The following is an 18,738-nucleotide window of genomic DNA, read 5'->3' as shown; positions in this document are numbered from 1 at the left end:
TGAAGCTTGGTCTTTTTTTCTTTATTTTGGTTAAAGACATTATGATTGTCATTGTGGAATGGTTGTAAAAGTATAAACAACATTAGATTAAAAATTAAAAAAAAATGAACATTAAATTTACATGATCTCAACACAGTAGTAATTGCACTTAAACATAACTCAGTGTATTGATGTGACAGTTAGGTTTCCCATTATCGTTCAATAAAAAGTCAGCCAATGGTTTAATCAATACAGCATTAATGATTACTTGTGTTAAATGGTAAAAAAAGAGCCACACACCAAAACAACGATAACATATTTTACCTCATTAGTCTAAGCAATGGTATTTATGACAAAATATTCACCAGTGTTTCTTAAAGTTTTACAGAAGGCATCTGTACAGTACATTTCAAACACCAGCAGTGTTCTGATATTCGATGTATAATGTATATAAACATGCAGATTTGTACAGAAAGTCTATTTTGTATGCTTCAGACAGGCACAGGGAATAAATAATAGGCACCACACAGCTTTAGGCCCGAAAATGGACAATGAGACACGTATGAGCTTGTGCATACAGGATATTAAGCCAGTACCAAACATATATTTGTATATAACTAGCTGGGAATTGTGCAATCTACATTAGTCTTTGGCTAATAAAGCTGGACCAGCTGCAGCTGGTGCAAAGCAGTAGATAGAATCTTCTGAGGTATATTTAGGTTAGTAATATGAGCTTTGATAAGTCATCAGAATGTCAGTCAGCACATTTAAAGCATGATTACAGATATGAGTATCATACAAAGATAACATGCCAATATTTCTCAAGATAAAATCAACGCCACCAATGAAAGTCATTATTTGCATTCTAACATGTGTTATAGCTTGCTTTCCTGGCTCAGGATGAGATGAGAGAAAACAGAAGTTCTAGAATGGTCCAGTATTCTAGAACTGTGTTCTGTGAGTGCTGTCAATAAGCAAAACAGTAATGCTTAAAGAAAGTAGCATTTCTCATCTGAAATCAGTCTTAATTTCACCTCAGGCACTTATCCGCTCAGTCTTTCTTCAGCTCTGATGATTGGTACGGGCTAACGGGACTGGGAGAGGCTGACCGCTCTTGGTTCACTGGGAGTGTCACAGGACCTACACTGTCGTTGTTCTGCAGTGCTCCGTAGGAAAACGAGCCGTTATAGTCAGGCTGCACAGCCCAGCCTTTGTTGTGAATGGTTGGAATACCTGTGTTGACACATGCAGTGTTTAATCTGATACGATGATTGGTTGTTTGGCTTGATGATAAAAATTATAAATCAGCAATCTCTAAATAAGATATGAGCTAGTCTTTTTATCTTGTGCCAGATTCCAAGCAAATCTTCCCACCAGCTTCCTTTACAAATCTTAATAAAAAAAGTCATTTAAAAAAAATGTATACATACCTTTTGCCATGTCCATAGTAACATATGGCTCAAAGGCTTTGACCTTCCTCTTGCTTTTAGTGATCAGGAACACTCCAAGAAAGCACATAGAACATCTGTGGAAAATTACAAAGAACAAAGACACATTTGAACAAATCCAAGATAGTCGGTTAGTCACTGCTACTGCTGAGAAAACAAATGTATGTGGAATTTCATGGCCAGACAGTTTTCTTCCTGACACAGATGTGTTACAGTGTATCGCATAGTACTATAGTGAGTATTTTCCACCTTGATCTGACTGAATGTAAAATTTAGGGCTGTCAATTAATATAAATATTTAATGTAAATATTTAATTTTTTGTAGTTAATGCATTAAAACATTCAATTCCTCTTACTAAGAAAAAAAAATAGTAAGCTTTTTTCTGAAATTCAGCAATTCTGTGAATGGTATACACACTAGTTCAAACGTTTGGGGTAAGAATTTTTTTAATTTTTTTTAAAGAAATTAAGCGAGGACGCATTAAATTAATCGAAAATGACAGTAAAGATATTTATAATTGTTAACAAAAAAAAAAAATCAATTTCAAATAAATGCTGTTCTTTTGAACTTTCTATTCATAAAGCGTATCCTTAAAAAAATAATTTTCATGGTCTCCACAAAAATATTAAGCAATACAACTGTTTTCAACATTGATGATATGAAATTACATTTTAATGTATATTAAAATAAAAAAACATTTTAAATTGTAATAATATTTCACAATATTTAGGGCCAGGAAATCAGTTTTTTTTTTTTCTTCATTTAATTTTTTTGGACTCCATTTTAATGGTTAAATTAAATTTTAGTAATCAAAAAGCAAGTCTAATTAATTGAAATCCTGAATATGCACTATTCATTCAGACAGACACAAGCAGAACATGCAGGCACAGCGTCATTCCGCATTATACAGTAAATTACGCTTTTATGACTGGATTCCATGATTCTGTTTGTTTTCTCCACATCGCAGAAATCATTGTTTTACTTTATTGTATATACTTTTGTATATACTTTTGAATCAAATAAATGCAGCCTAGGTAAGCAGAAGAGACTTCTTTCAAAAAAAAAAAAAAATCTTACTGACCCCAAACATTTGAACGGTAGTGTATGTACTTAAAATGCATAATAAAACCTACCCCAACAGAAACATGCATATGTGCAGAACGTCTTCATGGTTAAACTCCTGATAAAATATGGCTCCTGTTTCAGAACAAACAGAGTGGGAATGAGAATGAGACTGCTAACACTATGCTGAAATGAAGATAAACTTGTCATCTAAATTGACTGAGAAAGAAATGTGTGAGACCTACCTGACACAATTGCAAATGTTGTGGAGAAAATGTAATTCACACAGGCGATAAGACAGGAATCATACAGATGAGATGCCTGTGCTAAAAATCTGATAAAGAAAGTCAAGTCATATAAAAACATTTGCCACTCCAAGATCGCTGACTCGCAACAGAACATCCACACAACAAAAAACAGAACTTACGATGCTTGAAAGACGACAGAGGCCACCATGCAGACGAACATGACGTAGAATATGGGATACGACAGCTGTAGAGGACCCAAGATGCTAAGCACAATCATCCCTGAAACCGCCTTCACTGTGATTACAGTCACCGAACCTAAAAGGCAAAGCGCCATAATTTTGGTCATTGGTATATTTATGTTTCATGGACACATTGGGCTCTGCAAACAATAGATGTTATTGTCCTACCAAGTAGTGCCACCAGTAGCAAAATTAGGACAAGGTAGTTTGCATTCCGACGTTTGTAGAAATACAGCACCAGACAGAACGTGATGATCCCCAGAAGCTGGAAAAACACAAACCGCATTTAATGCAAATCATCAACACTTGAAAAGGGCCTGCAGGTGTTTTCACTCTTCAACAAAACCTCTCTTTCAACTTAAACCTGTTTATTAATAGAAATGTGCACTGTAAATCAAAACTATTGTAAATATACAACAATGTAAATGTAAACTAAAAAAAAAAAAAAAAAAAGAGTTTAATATTTGGCATGTGCAATTTGAAAACAAAAGCATTTGCACTGTAGAAAAAGTGCTTAAATAGCAAAAAACACTCAAATATTATAATAATAATTAGATAACTTTCTAAAAGATGAGGGTGTGTATTACCAAGTATAAGAGGACGGGCCAGCCAATAACATGTTTTACTATGTTCTCCGCATTCAGCTTTTCATGGGAGTTCGGCCCAAACGTCACAAAGAGGTAAGTGCCACCCGCCGTCAAGACACAGCCCAGGAAAGTCAAGATGTAGCGCTCTACAAACACGTGAACGTGAGAAATAATTTCTGAAATGTCTGAACAATTACACTGCATAGGGACTACATTTAATTTTTTGCATTAATAATACAATTTAATAAGTAGTTATTTGTTGCTTAGCAACGCATGGCCTCGATCTTTTAAAAACATAGCTGGAAGAAATCCAGCTGGCACATCAAAGCCAGCATTACACAACTAAATGCAATCAACACGATTTATCAGTATTTCGTTTTTTATATATATATATATATATATATATATATATATATATATATATATATATATATATATATATATTTAGTGAGAAAGATGAGCAGAACTCACTCAAGAATTCCTGTGCCTTCCACTTTTCCCGCAAAAACAGGAATCCTAAGATGGAGCTTGCTATGAAGAACAAAACAGAAACCACTTGTAATCTTAAGAGCAGGGTTATTATAGTTAGCTAAAATAAAAACCATAAAAAACAGTTGTTACTTGAAATAAAATAAACAAAATTACAAAAATGAAATGAAAATTCAAAATATTAATAAAATGATACTTATAATATTACTAATATGAAATATTATCTTAATGATACTAAAATAACACTCCTTCAGAGCTATATTACACTAAATTAAATGTTTTTGTCAAATAACATCAGACAAGAAGCATTGTGAATGCAACATAACAGTAATAATACCTACTTATGACAGATACGGCATTAAGTGGAGCTATGAGAGAGAGCGGAGCAAATGCATAAGACACAAACAGGGCGCCCTCCCCCAGAACCATCAGCATCAGGCCAGACCACCAGGTCTTAGTGTAGTAGTATTGCCTCAGGTCTTTATTTCCCGCCAATGTCACATGACTTTGTTTCTGCAAGAGAAAACACCAGTCATTATGTGTGTTTGTCTATTACACCTTTTTAAACCCACTCTCTTAGATACTGTACCAAACAACAGCTGGGTTATAAAACAAGATGTTGAAAAAAAGCAAATAATAGCAGATGACTTTCACAGGGTGTAACCTGAACACACCCTGACCCTGAATCACAATGCAACTATAAATGTAGGCTGCAAATACACACTTACCTGAATGCTGACTGCGATGCTGACTAACAGGTTTCCAAAGATAGCTAACAATGTACCAATGAGGTTTTCCTGTGTATAAATCACAAAGATATGTCCTGTTAAAATGTACTAACATATATATATATATATTGCATGGTAAAAAAACATCTAGTCTTAAAATTAGATAAACTCAGTTGAACAACATTTATTTAACAAAAACTAGCCAAAATGATGAAGCCATGTGCGACAAACTAAGTACACACTTACTGCTTCCATAGGAATTAAGAGGCTAAGTAGCAGTCAGGCGCTGCTAAACAAATGCCATTGATTAATTGACCATCAGCAAGCGTGGCCAACTCTATAAAAGCAGATGTATTGTCAGTTTGCTGGTCTGGAGCCTTCAGGTGTGTGTTAACGAAGGTGGACAGACATCAGCAATGGTCTTAGAAAAGCAATTTGCTGCCCATCAATCTAGGAAGGGTTACAAGGCCATTTCTAAACATATTTCTAAATTTGAAGTCCATCATTCTACAAGGAGAAAGATTATTCACAAGTGGAAAACATTCAAGACTGTTGCCAGTCTTCCCAGGCGTGGACGTCTCGGCAAATTCACCCCAAGGTCAGACCGTGCAATGCTCAAAGAAACTGCAAAAAATAAACACAAACAAATCTACCGCAGAATGGCTGAAAAAGAAAAGAATCAAGGTGTTGCAATGGCCCAGTCAAACCTCAAGTCAGACCTCAACCTGATTGAAAACCTGATTGGGATCTTAAGTGAGCTGTGCATAAACAGACTTGGGTAAAGTTGGTTTTATATTCGCACAATCGGACATCCGTATTCAATAGCCTTGTTAACCACACTTTGATCGACTATGAAAAATGTTGTAAAGTTGACAATCGTTGGTTTTCAATATCATGTCGCTGCTTAAAATTCGCAAACATTAATTTATTGCACATTTATTGGAAAGTCTGAATTTATCTGAAGTCCGAATGTGCGAATATAAAACCAACTTTACCCAAGTCATAAACAGATGCCCACAAACCTCCCAGCAAGCAATTTTGACGTCTAAAAAAAAAAAAGTCTAATAGCCGTTCAAACACAGCCCTGACATACAGGCTAGAACAAGGCAAAATGTGGGTTGTCGGAAAAAATTTAAAAGACCAAATGAAATCAGACACTTTGTAATCACTGTTGAATTTGCACACATGATGGAATATCATACATCTCGCAAGTTATTTTGGCAAAAACAACATGTAACCAAATTCAAGGTTATTTTGACTAGAAGTGTTACTCAAAGCTGGATTATATCTGCGGGTTCAATTCTCAATACAGGCAGGAAAATGTAGGTAGGGGAGTGAATGAACAGTGCTCTCTTCTTCCACCCTCAATACCTCCAATCTCTCCCTGAGCGCCACAGCACTGCTCCGGGTGTGTGTGTGTGTGTGTGTACTCAATGGACTAACTTGGATGGGTTAAATCCAGAGGACAAATTTAGAGTATGGGTTACAATACTTGGCCTTCACGTCACTGATAGCTGCCAAAAATTCCTCCACATGGTGTGAGAGACTGATAAAGTCATATAGAAAATGATTACTCCCATGTTATTGCTGCTAAAGGTGGTTCTACAAGCAGTTAAATCAAAGGGCGTACTTAGATTGTCACACATGGGTTGTCCATTTTGGCTTTATTTTTGTTAAATAAATAATGACACGGAGTAATGTCAAGTGTTGTTGTTCATCTGATCTGTTGTATTTACCTTATTTTGAGACCTACAAAAACCAGATAAGTTCATTTTTCCTTATACGTAATCTAGTCGTGTGTATATATATGGCATTAGGCTATATCAGTATTAACCTAACAGTCAGTTTAGTATAACATAATCGCTATTTCAAGATCAGCTTTTGTAAACATGAAGTTTCGTTATGCATTTCTAGTTTTATTGTTATTGCAAACATTGAAGCATAGACTCACGGTGTAAGAGTCTTCCGTCACACTGTTCTCTCGTGCCATCCTCACGCTGCTCATCCTTACTTCAGATGACATTCTTCCGTTATACACGCATCACCGAGCCCGTCTCGCAGCTCGGTCCAGTCGTGACTTGGACGAAAGTCAGTTTTACTTTCCTCTGTTTGGGCTGAAGTTTACGTGGAACGCCATTTTCGAAACGCTGTTTCTTCCGGGTACACCTGTCAAGTGACGTTGTACGCAGGTTCTGTGTGACGTAAAATTTGAGGGATGTGATGAAGCACGCATTCTAAGCACACACACACACACACACACACACACACACACACACACACACACACACACACACACACACACACACACACACACACACACACACACACATATATATATATATATATATATATATATATATATATATATATATATATATATATATATATATATATATATATATATATATATATATATATATATATATATATCTGAGGGGGGATTGTGTCTGGGGGGATCGTGCACAATAACATTTTTCTCGTTTAACTGCTTTGACCCATAGACTGCTTTGACCGCGTTTAGTTTGATGTTGACAGTATGGAGGCTGTGGACCATTTTTTTACAGTCTATGCTGTGGACTGGAGCAGTTAAAAGACACTTTTAAAAATAAATGTGAAAATTGGAATTAAATCTTTTTCTAATACTCTAATTTTTTACAGAAAACTACGCTGTTTACTTAGGGTAAATAATAAGATAAATAATTTATTAATATTTTAATAAATCACTTAAGTAACGTTACAATGTCAAAATAAAAGCCAATTATTTAATTTGGAAAACAACATTCTGACTTTATGAAAAAAATCATGTTTACTATTTTCCTCAGACAGTAGTATAAAGTGGTCTGTAGGCTATACATGAAAATATATGGATATCTTTACGTAAATATACGTAGGCCACCTTTATAATTTAGTTAAAATTATAAAAATATATAAAATGTAGTTATTTTAATTTATAATTCATCATGTCCCATCATGTCCTTGGCTTTCAAGAGTTGGATACTCACTCGTCAATATCGAAAGTAGTATGTGGTGTGGCCACAAGCTGCTTTTGTAATACAGACATCTCAACCTCATGGATTGAGACAGATTTGCCAGTTCTTGCTGTTAATATGTTACTCCACTCTTTCACCAAGGCATTTACAAGTTCTCAAACGTCTGTGGGGACATATGGTTACGTGGTTTGACACTGCAAGAACGAACAGCTGTCCTTCCTGTCTCCCTGTACCTGTTTATTGGACTCACAGTTAACTTTGTCCACATGCCTCCTTTAGCAGGATGGCATGTTCATTCTGGTGACCAGAGATCCTGGGCCTCTTCTCCATGGTGTTTTTCAGAGTCAGCAGAACTGAAGTAAGTCTATTTAGTGTCCTAAGTTATTGTAACTACCACCTGTAAACTTTTTTTTCTTGATGATGAGTTTATATCTGTTTTGGACAGTAGATGGCACCAGTGTACCTTCTTAAAGTAGGTACTCAAACGTCAATATCAGCCTGGTCATGGTTTGGCTCTGCTATTGTACCACACAAAGACATGTTTGACATGATTTTTGGAAACACTGTTATATTTCCAGAAAGCAACTTGGAGTTAAGATCAGACTTTCCGAAGACCTACACTCAGACTTAACTAATACCACATCTGGTATTAGTAACCACCATAGACAATAGTGTATTTTTAATATCTTTCAATAAAATTTCACATTTGGTTCCCCCAATTTTTAATATTTGATTACATCTTTATACCAGATCCCCTAAGATCCAGACCAAGACCTGTTATTCCACAAACTAGGCTTTATATTCTAATGAAATTAAATGCTGACTTTATAATAGTAGCCAAGTAGCAGTTCAAAGCCAGTGAGGTCCTGTTAATTTCCTGCAGTGCTGAGGATTTTGTACCAACCTGTGGTTGAGGAAATGATCATCTGTAGTTTATTAGAAATTGAGTAATAACCCACCACAGCAACATGTTTATATGAGACCAAGACCACAAGATTCTGTTTGAAAGCAGCACCTTGAGTCACCTTGAGATGTTTCAACACTGATATTTAGCAATTTTTTCCATTATCATATCCCAGAGCTATGAGGCTCTAACAGGCTGCTAATCATCAATTACATCTTGGCACAACTGAAATGATGCATATTAATGTTGTTTTAGGGTTCTCTCACTCCTTTAGGCAAAATAGGTGTATTCTAATTTTTTTTCACCTGCTAGTGACAGATAAAACACTGTAGACAATGAGTAAAGACGATTCTATGACCTTTCACCATTTTGTGGAGGATAAAAGAATCTATAGCCATTCCATTTTTGTAGAGAGGAGGTACACCCATGTCGTAATAGTTACAGATGTGAGAAATGTGTCATCGTTGCACGCATATTCAGATGGCAATGGGTGTGGAAGGCCTGTGGAAGGCAAACCTTTAGATCATCAAGTGTACCGGGACTGTTATTATTTCCTGATCAGTAGTACGCCAATGTCAGACATCATTTTAATTATAAAAACATTTAATTGATTTTGGCTTGGAAATAGAATGGAATTCATTTTTCCTCACAATAATTTGAATACAATTACAAAATATGTTTTTTTAAAAATATATAGATATATATTTAGATTACAAAAAATTACCTTTAAAAAATAGGAACAGAAACATCTCTGGCGAGCAGAAAGGTAACATATTTCTTCTTATTTTCCATAGAATGCATATATGGTGATTTGACTTGAGGCAAGATCTGAAATCACATTTTTAGTTGGCAAGTTTTATAATAAGCACAAAAAAATTAAAATACATTGGAGAAATGCCACAGTATGCATCAGATGGTTCAGAGCATCAGGCTTCCCTTCTGTGATGTTTTCAACATTAATTATGAATGATTAATGCTTTATCTCTGTGGTTGTGGTGAAATACGCCCTAGCACTGACACCCTTGGAAGAAAAGGAACATTCTTTCCCTTAAAGTTCTGTCCTCAGGAGGAAACAGCACCCCTGATGGAATGATGGAATGTACTTTAAGATTAACATCTTTAGTAAAGCTTCTTAAATCATTTTTTAGAGAAAAATGTCACAAAAAGCATTTGCTTGTGGTCTTGAGCGTTTCAGTTGTTTTGACTTTGGTGACAGGTGTTTTTGTGAAAATTGTGAAGACATTGTTTAGTTGTGTATGATTTGTCATGTGTTTTTTTTTTTTTTTCATTCTTTTAAGCTTATATAGTAATATACCTAAAAATTGATTATTGATCAAAAAATCTGTGCTGCAGGAAATGGCCTTTCAAAAAAGACTAAGATGCAGACGTTCAAGGAAGGTGCATGAGATCAAGCTAAAAAGGAAAATGACTCCCAGGACAATTGTTTGAGGTAATGCCTTTTTTTCTTTTTTACGTATATGGGAAATACCAGAAAATGATTTGTTTTTTACTTCCTGAAACTCTATCATTCTACATGTTACTACTGTAATTTATGGCTTAAGCCTTTATAATTATTGTTGACTCATGAATTATTTTATTAAATACTGTGAGATGCACTGCCTTAGTGTAATAATTCTTCCGTTATCTTCATTTTAATTTATGTAATCATTTGTTTATTAATCATTAAATTTATTAATACTTCTGTTTAGTGCATTTACAATGACATTTAGCAGACGCTTTTATCCAAAGTGATTTGAGGAGCATCACAACAATATTTTTTAAAGTAAAAAAAGTAAAAGTAAAAACTAGCGTCTAGCCACTTAAAATGAATATTTTAACTAAACCAGTCAAATGCTGTAGCGAAGGCTCATACTGTCCCTCTTCTGATGTTGCACTCGTAGATTCTCTAAAATAAATTATTTTAAACATTCCTAAAACTGCAGCATCTTTCTGTTATGTTTGTTTTAGTTTTTATGAAGCACATTAAGATCATACCAGTTAAAAGTTTTTGGACGGTAAGATTTTTTAAATGTTTTTAAAAGAAGTCTCTTCTGCTCACCAAGGCTTCATTTATTTGATCCAAAATACAGCAAAAACAGTAAAATTATTAAATATTTTTACAATTTAAAATAACTGTTTTCTATTTGAATATATTTTAAAATGCAATTTATTTCTGTGTCGGCAAAGCTGAATTTTCAGCATCATTGCAGTCTTCAGAGTCACGTGATCCTTCAGAAATGATTTGATTTGCTGATCAAGAAACATTTATTATTATTATTTATCAATGTTGAAAACAGTTGTGTACAATTTTTATTCAGGATTATTTGATTAACAGAAAGAACAGCACTTATCTGAAATAGAAGGCTTTTGCAACATTATAAATAATTTAAAGTTTTTTAAAAACAAAAAACAAAAAAAAAAACCTTGCTGGTTAGAGAGTTGGACTTGCAACTCGAAGGTCGCGGGTTCGAGTCTCAGTACCGGCAGGAAATGTAGGTGAGGGAGTGAATGAACAGTGCTTTCTTCCACAGCTGCCCATTGCATAAATTCTGAGTATAGGACACATACTTGGCGTCACGTCACTTTCGAAAGCAAGAACTATGTGTGTACTAATTCAGAGATAGAATTCTAGTTATGTTAGTATATGTGCACTATTGCTATATTTTTAATTGGCTTACTCAAATATTTGAGTTACTTTAACTTGTTTTGTCTGCTCAGTTTTATTTGTCCTCGTATCAAATGTAGTTTAAATACTTACATTTTTTTATTTACATATACTTGATTCATAAGGTATATTTCATTTATTTCACAACTTTAAAATTTACTAAGTGTTTAAATATTTATTTAAAAATGTTAAGTGATCACTGAAATTATGCAATATCTATATCTCTTTTGCTTCATAATTTTTGCTTCATGATATAATCTATGAGTGTGCAGGTCATTCCTTTCCATGCATTTACAGACTGCAGCTTTAAAGCTTCAGAAAAGATGCAACAGCACTAAGTATCATTAAACTGGTCTAAATGTCTGTGGTTTATTCCAAGTCTTCTGAAGCCATATGATGGCAATGGCTTTCAGTGAGTAATGACTTAAATGGCTTTAAAAAAAACAAAACAATCAGTACAATTCTTCATAATTTTCCTTTTGTGTTCCACAGAAGAAAGAAAGTAATAATGGTTTGGAACAAGATAAGGGCGAGAATGTAATATTTAGTGCGGTTTGTTTGTGTCAGTGCATCTGATAAGGAAGAAAAAAAATCTGGTCTTTCACTAGATACTTTTTTCTCACCTACATTTCTCAACATTTGATTATACCTAAAAAAAATAAAAAATAAAATAAAATCTTCGAAACATCTGTTTTATCAGACATTTCTTGGTATTGAAACTTGCTAGACTACTTGCAATTGCTATTCTTAATGAAAAGTGTGTTTTTTTTACCCCCTTTATTTCTGATTGTTGCTATTGAATTTTTCACAGACTCACAGCAAAGATACAGTAATCAGCAAAGTAACTGATGCAAAACATTGCTTGAATTTCTAAACTGGACAATTATTTGACGGCACAGATTACGATTCTTTTTATGACTTCATGACATGACCTTTTGATCCTTCTTATGCTTTCATGATACTCGTGTGTGTGTGTGTGTGTGTGTGTGCTCAGGGGGTTATTCAAAATAGCTGACAGACCAGTTGTCTGCATTTCCTCCCTCTAAGTCAGGCGTTTCTACAGCTCTACCTGTATTCATGCTACCTGCAGGCTCATACTTTAATGGCACTTTAGTTTTCCTTTATAACCTCTCTCCTTTGAAATGAAATATTTTCTTCATGTTGCACTGACTGATTTGACTCCAATTTCACTCCCTAAAGCTTATGAAAAGCTAAAGGACCTCAAATAGAAGTAAAATCATGCAATAATTAATAATTCTTTTGGAATAATTTGAACTTTTTTTCCTCGAGTAGGAGCTGCATTGTGAGCCATGTGAACTTCTCTGTTAAAATAATTACATTTAAAAAATTGAATTTAAAAATAATTTTCCTATAATAAATACATTTTATTCTTTACTTTATATGATTCTGGAAACTTCAGTTTGTAGTCTGTGTGACACACCTTGATTTAGACACCCACACTAAACATTATTTATTCAATATAGATAATTCTTTGTCGTAGACACTATGGGGCCATGAAAAATGAGTTGATCACAGTTGAGTGGCTCTACATACACCTTCGGACTCTCACCTCCAGACTTAAAATTTATCTTCTCTTTTAATGTCACTTCTTTTTCTTGTCATATGGGGGTGGCTGTCTTTAAAATCACCTCCAGCACAAAAACGTTAGTTACAGACCAAAGGCAATGAAAACCTGACGAATGGGTTTTGAAATAGCGAATAAACTCTGTCCTGTTTCTTGAAGAATGCATGAACGTTAGAGATTGCAGCAGCAATGAAGTAGGTAGCCACTCTATTTTTGGCCTTTCCATTTTTTTCCGGAAGTTTGTTTCTTTTTTTTCCTTTTTTTTTTTTTGCAATGGAATGAAGGTTCGTTAGAGGGTTGTGGTAAGGCAGGCTTTTCCTAAAACTTCCACAGGTTTAGACTTGTCTTGGTACGCATGAGGTATTTAAACATTGATCCAAAAGACAACAATGACAATGACACCTCAGTCCAAATGTTGAGCGCAGCCATGAGGGAGAAATGAAGCATAACGCTGCTGTGACTCGTTTAATCAGAATGACAGCCATTAGAGGATAACAGGGTGTGACCATACCTTCATCATGTGTCATAACATTTGCCTTAGAAAGACTAATTAAAATGTTCTCATAGCAAGATTGTAAAAGCCAAAATAATTAGGTAATGGATACACAAATGCAATGTTGAAATTGAGAGCAGCAGTATGACTGTTCGTATGCTGTGATCCAATTGTTTCTTTTCATTTTTACGTAGATGTATGCTGCATGCCAAAGCAGATATCAAATATAATAGTGTCTGCTGAAACATAATGTGCATAGTGATTGATTCCCTGATTCCCCTATTGTGTCATATCGTTAGCCTCATAGCATAATTGTCCAGATCATATTTCAAAGGCAGATATCACAATTTGGCCAAAAAATGACTTAGGCAATTATGCTATGAGGCTAACGATATGGGCCTATGGAGCCTATGGGCCTATTATGGCCATCATTGCAGCTGATGCATGTTAGTTAAAGGTATTATGGTATGGTAAAGGTATAATGCGATTTCCTGTATTTCTAATTGTTTTGGATGTTTTTCATTGTCAGAATACTCATGAATGATTTTAAGATATTTATGACCTGCAGTGTTTTGGGCCACACTTTATAATGAAATCATTCATAGAATTTACCAATGGCTAAATTTGTAACGGTTAAATTTAAAATAAAGAGAGATAGGATCTGCTGTATCATTCATTTGTGCATATATATATATATATATATATATATATATATATTAGTGCAATCTGCTATCTGCAAATCATCTATTGTTTAAAAAATATTATAGGGCTGGCTTAAAAATGAACCCAAAATGGTTGACAGTTAAAAATCAGACACATAATTATAAAGCTCTAAAAAATGCTGGGTTAAAAACAACCCAAGTTGGGTTGAAAATGGACAAACCCAGCGATTGGGTTGTTTTAACTCAGCGATAGCATTTTTACAGTGTAGAGGCAGCAGTAATAATCAAAAGGTAACAATTAAATAATTAACATTTATTAAATTGCTTATTAATAAATGTTCATTATTTAATTGTTATTTATTACATTTATTAATTTAATTTACATAATTTTGGTTCATTTTAATCAAGCAATCTAGTAATTTTTAAACAATAGTTGGGTTAAATAAAACTACCCATCAGGTTAGGTCAAACATTTAACCCAATCGCTGGGTTTGTTCATTTTTAACCCAACTTGGGTTATTTTTTTTAACCCAGCATTTTTTAGAGTGTAAGAAAAATAGATACATCCTATAGATACCTACAGATAAATTTGCCATTATTACTTTTTTTTTGTAATTGACTTTATTCTGCATTTCATTATTTCATTATTATACCATTTTGAATTTCATGCATGGATTTAATCTTTAAATCTACATGATTACATATCATATGCATTCTAAAAGATGGCTGTTAAAAACAGCCCAAGTTGGGCTGAAAATGGACAAACCCAGCGATTGGGTTGTTTTAACCCAGCGTTTGGGTAAATGTTTGCCCAACGTGCTGGGCCGTTTTATTTAACCCAACTATTGTTTAAAAATTACTATATGGCTGGCTCAAAATGAACCCAAAATAGGTTGGAAATTAAGAATCTGACACATAATTAGTAGAGGCAACAATAATAATCAAAAGGTGAACATTTATTAATGAGCAATTTAATAAATGTTTATTGTTTAATTATTAATTTCATAAACATATTAAAAAGCATAGTTCATTTATTAAACATATTAAGAAATGTTAGTTTCCAACATATGTTGGGTTCATTTTAAGCAAGCAATACAGTCATTTTTAAACAATAGTTGAGTTAAATAAAACCGCCCAGCAGGTTGGGCAAACATTTAACCTAACAGCTGGTCAAAACCATTTTAAACCCAATTTGGGTTGTTTTTAACCCAGCATTTTTTAAAGTGTGTACATGTAAATGTGTGTTTGTGTGCACATGATGATTTCTAGGTTTGCATATAGTTCACAAGTATATGCTTAAAAAGCTATAAAATAAAGTATAACATGAAATAAAGTATGTTATGTATTATATAAATTAATTAAAAAAAAAAAAAAAAAAAAAAAAAATTCAGGGGTAGGATTTAGTCTATGGCATGTCCTAATTGTGAGTAGCTAAGTAAACGTGTGTGTGTTTGACAACTTTTCTTGTAAAGTTGTCACTTGTCTCGGTCAGTGTTAATGCAATAATGGTTTGTTTGTGCAGACTTGTGCTAACCGTCTTTGTGTGTTGAAGAGAGGTTAATCCAGATGAAGAGATGGACATATAGACAGACGCAGAGACGCAGGGGAATAGGAGCTCTCCACGATGAGCCCTGACTTTTCAAAAGCCATCACGTCTGAACAAAAGGTCCCGTTTCATTTTCTTTCTGTTTGTTTGTCTCTTCCTTCATTTTTTCAGCACCTTGTAATCATAGCCTTTGTTAGCATTCGGTTCAGGTTGAACCTGTTGTGTTACTGTGGGCACTTTTTGCTTCTCTACCTCCTCCGCTTTATACACGTTTGCCCCTTTCTCTCCTGTGCCCCATCCTTTCAGCTGCAGGCGTGTTTTACAGTGTACTAAAGACATAATGACACGTACCATTTGTCTTAGACGAGTCGCTTCTCTGTTCTTCAGCAGGTGTTTTGCTGTTAAAGCTCAGCAGGTGTATTCTGCATTCTTTCACACCATGACTCATCTTCACTGGTTAATCCACGGATCTTCTCTAGATTATAATCTTCTTCCTGATTTCCTTGCATGGGATTAAATACAGTAGTATACAGAGGAGGTCACTAATTATGATGCATTAAAAGAGAGGAAGTCATTAATTATGATGCATTAAAAGAAACAGTTTTAAAAAATAGTTTTAGGCGGTCCTAATCTAATTTATAAATTAGAATTAATATAAAGTTTGTGGATTTTGAGAAATAAGAAACAAAGAAACATAAAATGATCAATAAATATTTAAGATTTTGCACTATATAGGCCACTGCACTGTAAAAAATTATTGTTGGATTAACTTAAAGTAAAATTTTGAGTTCACTGAAAATAAAAATTTGAGTTAATACAATGAAGGAGATTGGTTGAATCAAAAGAAACTCAAAATAGTATGTTATCTGAACCACATAAATGATCTAAGCTGATTTAACAACAACAACAACAACAAAAATGAAAATATTTTTTTGCAGTGTGATCAAATAAGTAAATCTGTGACCTTGATCGTGTAAAGTCAAAGCAAAAAGAAGAAATACCAAATACTAATAAATCCTGAAATTCAGGTAAAATTCATATCATAGTTTCACTGAATCGATCATTTGAAATAAATTACATATTATAATCATATATTATTTATTTATGTATTTATAAATAAATAAAATGTGACTTACAGGCATTTTCACTTTGGACTACAGGGCTTATATATAATGGATTTATAAAAAATAAAAATAAAAAATATTTGTCTTCCGGGTTATAATTTGAGTTGTGGTCAGCATGGTAAATAACATAACCTGTGTCATCCAAATCAGCAAAATTCTCTTGTTTGATTTCTTATTTTAAATGTGAAAACAAAACAAAAATGATCATGTCTGATCAGACAGGGAGGAATACAACTTTCCTCATTGACACCTGCTGAACTTGCACAAAATGCTTCAAATTAAATAGTGGGGGAGTTGGAGGAAATGTTAGCTAACTGTTCATTTTTTATTTTATTAACAAAATAAATACATGCATAAAGTGTGAACTCAAATTTTGAGTAATGGGGTAGATTGTAACAACAGCACTCTTAGTACCACGGTTTAGATGTTATTTTCATTTAATATTTTGAATTTGTTTCATTTTTTATTTTTATTTTAAAGTTCTAGTAATTTTGTTGTGCGTTTTTTTTTATTTGTATCAGTTATGTGTGTGTGTGTGTGTGGGGGGGGGGTTAAATATAGTTTTTATTAATTATTTTTCATTTTTAGTTATTTTAGTACATCAAGTTAATACGGAAGAGGATTAGGGCCAAGCAATAATAAAAAAATAAAACCATCTCGAGATTAAAGTTGTTAAATTCCGAAAAAAAAACGAGAAAAAGGTCGAGATAAAATGTTGAGAATAAACTCATTAAATTACGAGAAAAAACTCGTTAAATTTCAAGAAAAAAGACGAGATAAAATGTTGAGAATAAACTCGTTAAATTACGAGAAAAAAACTCGTTAAATTTCAAGAAAAAAGTCGAGATAAAATGTTGAGAATAAACTCGTTAAATTACGAGAAGAAAGTCGAGATAAAATGTTGAGAATAAACTCGTTAAATTACGAGAAAAAACGTTAAACGTCAAGAAAAAAGTCGAGATAAAATGTTAAGAATAAACTCGTTAAATTTCAAGAAAAAAGTCAAGATAAAATGTTGAGAATAAACTCGTTAAATTACGAGAAAAAACTTGTTAACCTTCAAGAAAAAAGTCGAGATAAAATGTTGAGAATAAACTCGTTAAATTACGAGAAGAAAGTCGAGATAAAATGTTGAGAATAAACTCGTTAAATTACGAGAAAAAATGTTAAACGTCAAGAAAAAAGTCAAGATAAAATGTTGAGAATAAACTCGTTAAATTACGAGAAAAAACTTGTTAACCTTCAAGAAAAAAGTCGAGATAAAATGTTGAGAATAAACTCGTTAAATTACGAGAAGAAAGTTGAGATAAAATGTTGAGAATAAACTCGTTAAATTACGAGAAGAAAGTCGAGATAAAATGTTGAGAATAAACTTGTTAAATTACGAGAAAAAACGTTAAACGTCAAGAAAAAAGTCGAGATAAAATGTTGAGAATAAACTCGTTAAATTACGAGAAAAAAGTCGAGATAAAATGTTGAGAATAAACTCGTTAAATTACGAGAAAAAACTCGTTAAACTTCAAGAAAAAAGTCGAGATAAAATGTTGAGAATAAACTTGTTAAATTACGAGAAAAACTCGTTAAACTTCAAGAAAAAAGTCGAGATAAAATGTTGAGAATAAACTCGTTAAATTACGAGAAAAAAACTCGTTCAATTTCAAGAAAAAAATCGAGATAAAATGTTGAGAATAAACTCGTTAAATTACGAGAAAAAAACTCGTTAAACTTCAAGAAAAAAATCGAGATAAAATGTTGAGAATAAACTCGTTAAATTACGAGAAAAAACTTGTTAACCTTCAAGAAAAAAGTCGAGATAAAATGTTGAGAATAAACTCGTTAAATTACGAGAAGAAAGTCGAGATAAAATGTTGAGAATAAACTCGTTAAATTACGAGAAAAAATGTTAAACGTCAAGAAAAAAGTCGAGATAAAATGTTGAGAATAAACTCGTTAAATTACGAGAAAAAACTTGTTAACCTTCAAGAAAA

At 33.3% G+C, this 18,738-nt stretch overlaps 1 protein-coding gene and 1 long non-coding RNA gene across 2 annotated transcripts; one reads left to right on the top strand and one right to left on the bottom strand.

The window, feature by feature from the left end:
* Positions 1-6,969, bottom strand: nipal3 (NIPA like domain containing 3). The gene is made up of 11 exons (XM_048191931.1): positions 6,733-6,969; positions 4,782-4,850; positions 4,395-4,566; positions 4,036-4,095; positions 3,565-3,710; positions 3,146-3,242; positions 2,918-3,053; positions 2,736-2,824; positions 2,562-2,625; positions 1,410-1,504; positions 1-1,212 (listed from the first exon to the last, which is right to left on the bottom strand). The coding sequence occupies exons 1-11, from the start codon at positions 6,802-6,804 to the stop codon at positions 1,031-1,033; spliced, it is 1,182 nt and encodes a 393-aa protein (XP_048047888.1). The 5' UTR covers positions 6,805-6,969; the 3' UTR covers positions 1-1,030.
* Positions 6,970-7,275: 306 nt separating this feature from the next.
* LOC125269149 lies at positions 7,276-17,294 on the top strand. The gene is made up of 3 exons (XR_007185042.1): positions 7,276-8,129; positions 10,029-10,125; positions 15,603-17,294. It is a non-coding gene; the product is annotated as an uncharacterized LOC125269149 (long non-coding RNA).
* Positions 17,295-18,738: the final 1,444 nt, after the last annotated feature.

This window comes from Megalobrama amblycephala, linkage group LG5, assembly GCF_018812025.1.
Source record: "Megalobrama amblycephala isolate DHTTF-2021 linkage group LG5, ASM1881202v1, whole genome shotgun sequence".
Taxonomy (NCBI): Eukaryota; Metazoa; Chordata; class Actinopteri; order Cypriniformes; family Xenocyprididae; genus Megalobrama; species Megalobrama amblycephala.
The sequence above is the reverse complement of the archived record's forward strand: the minus strand, read 5'-3'. Positions and strand labels throughout refer to the sequence as shown.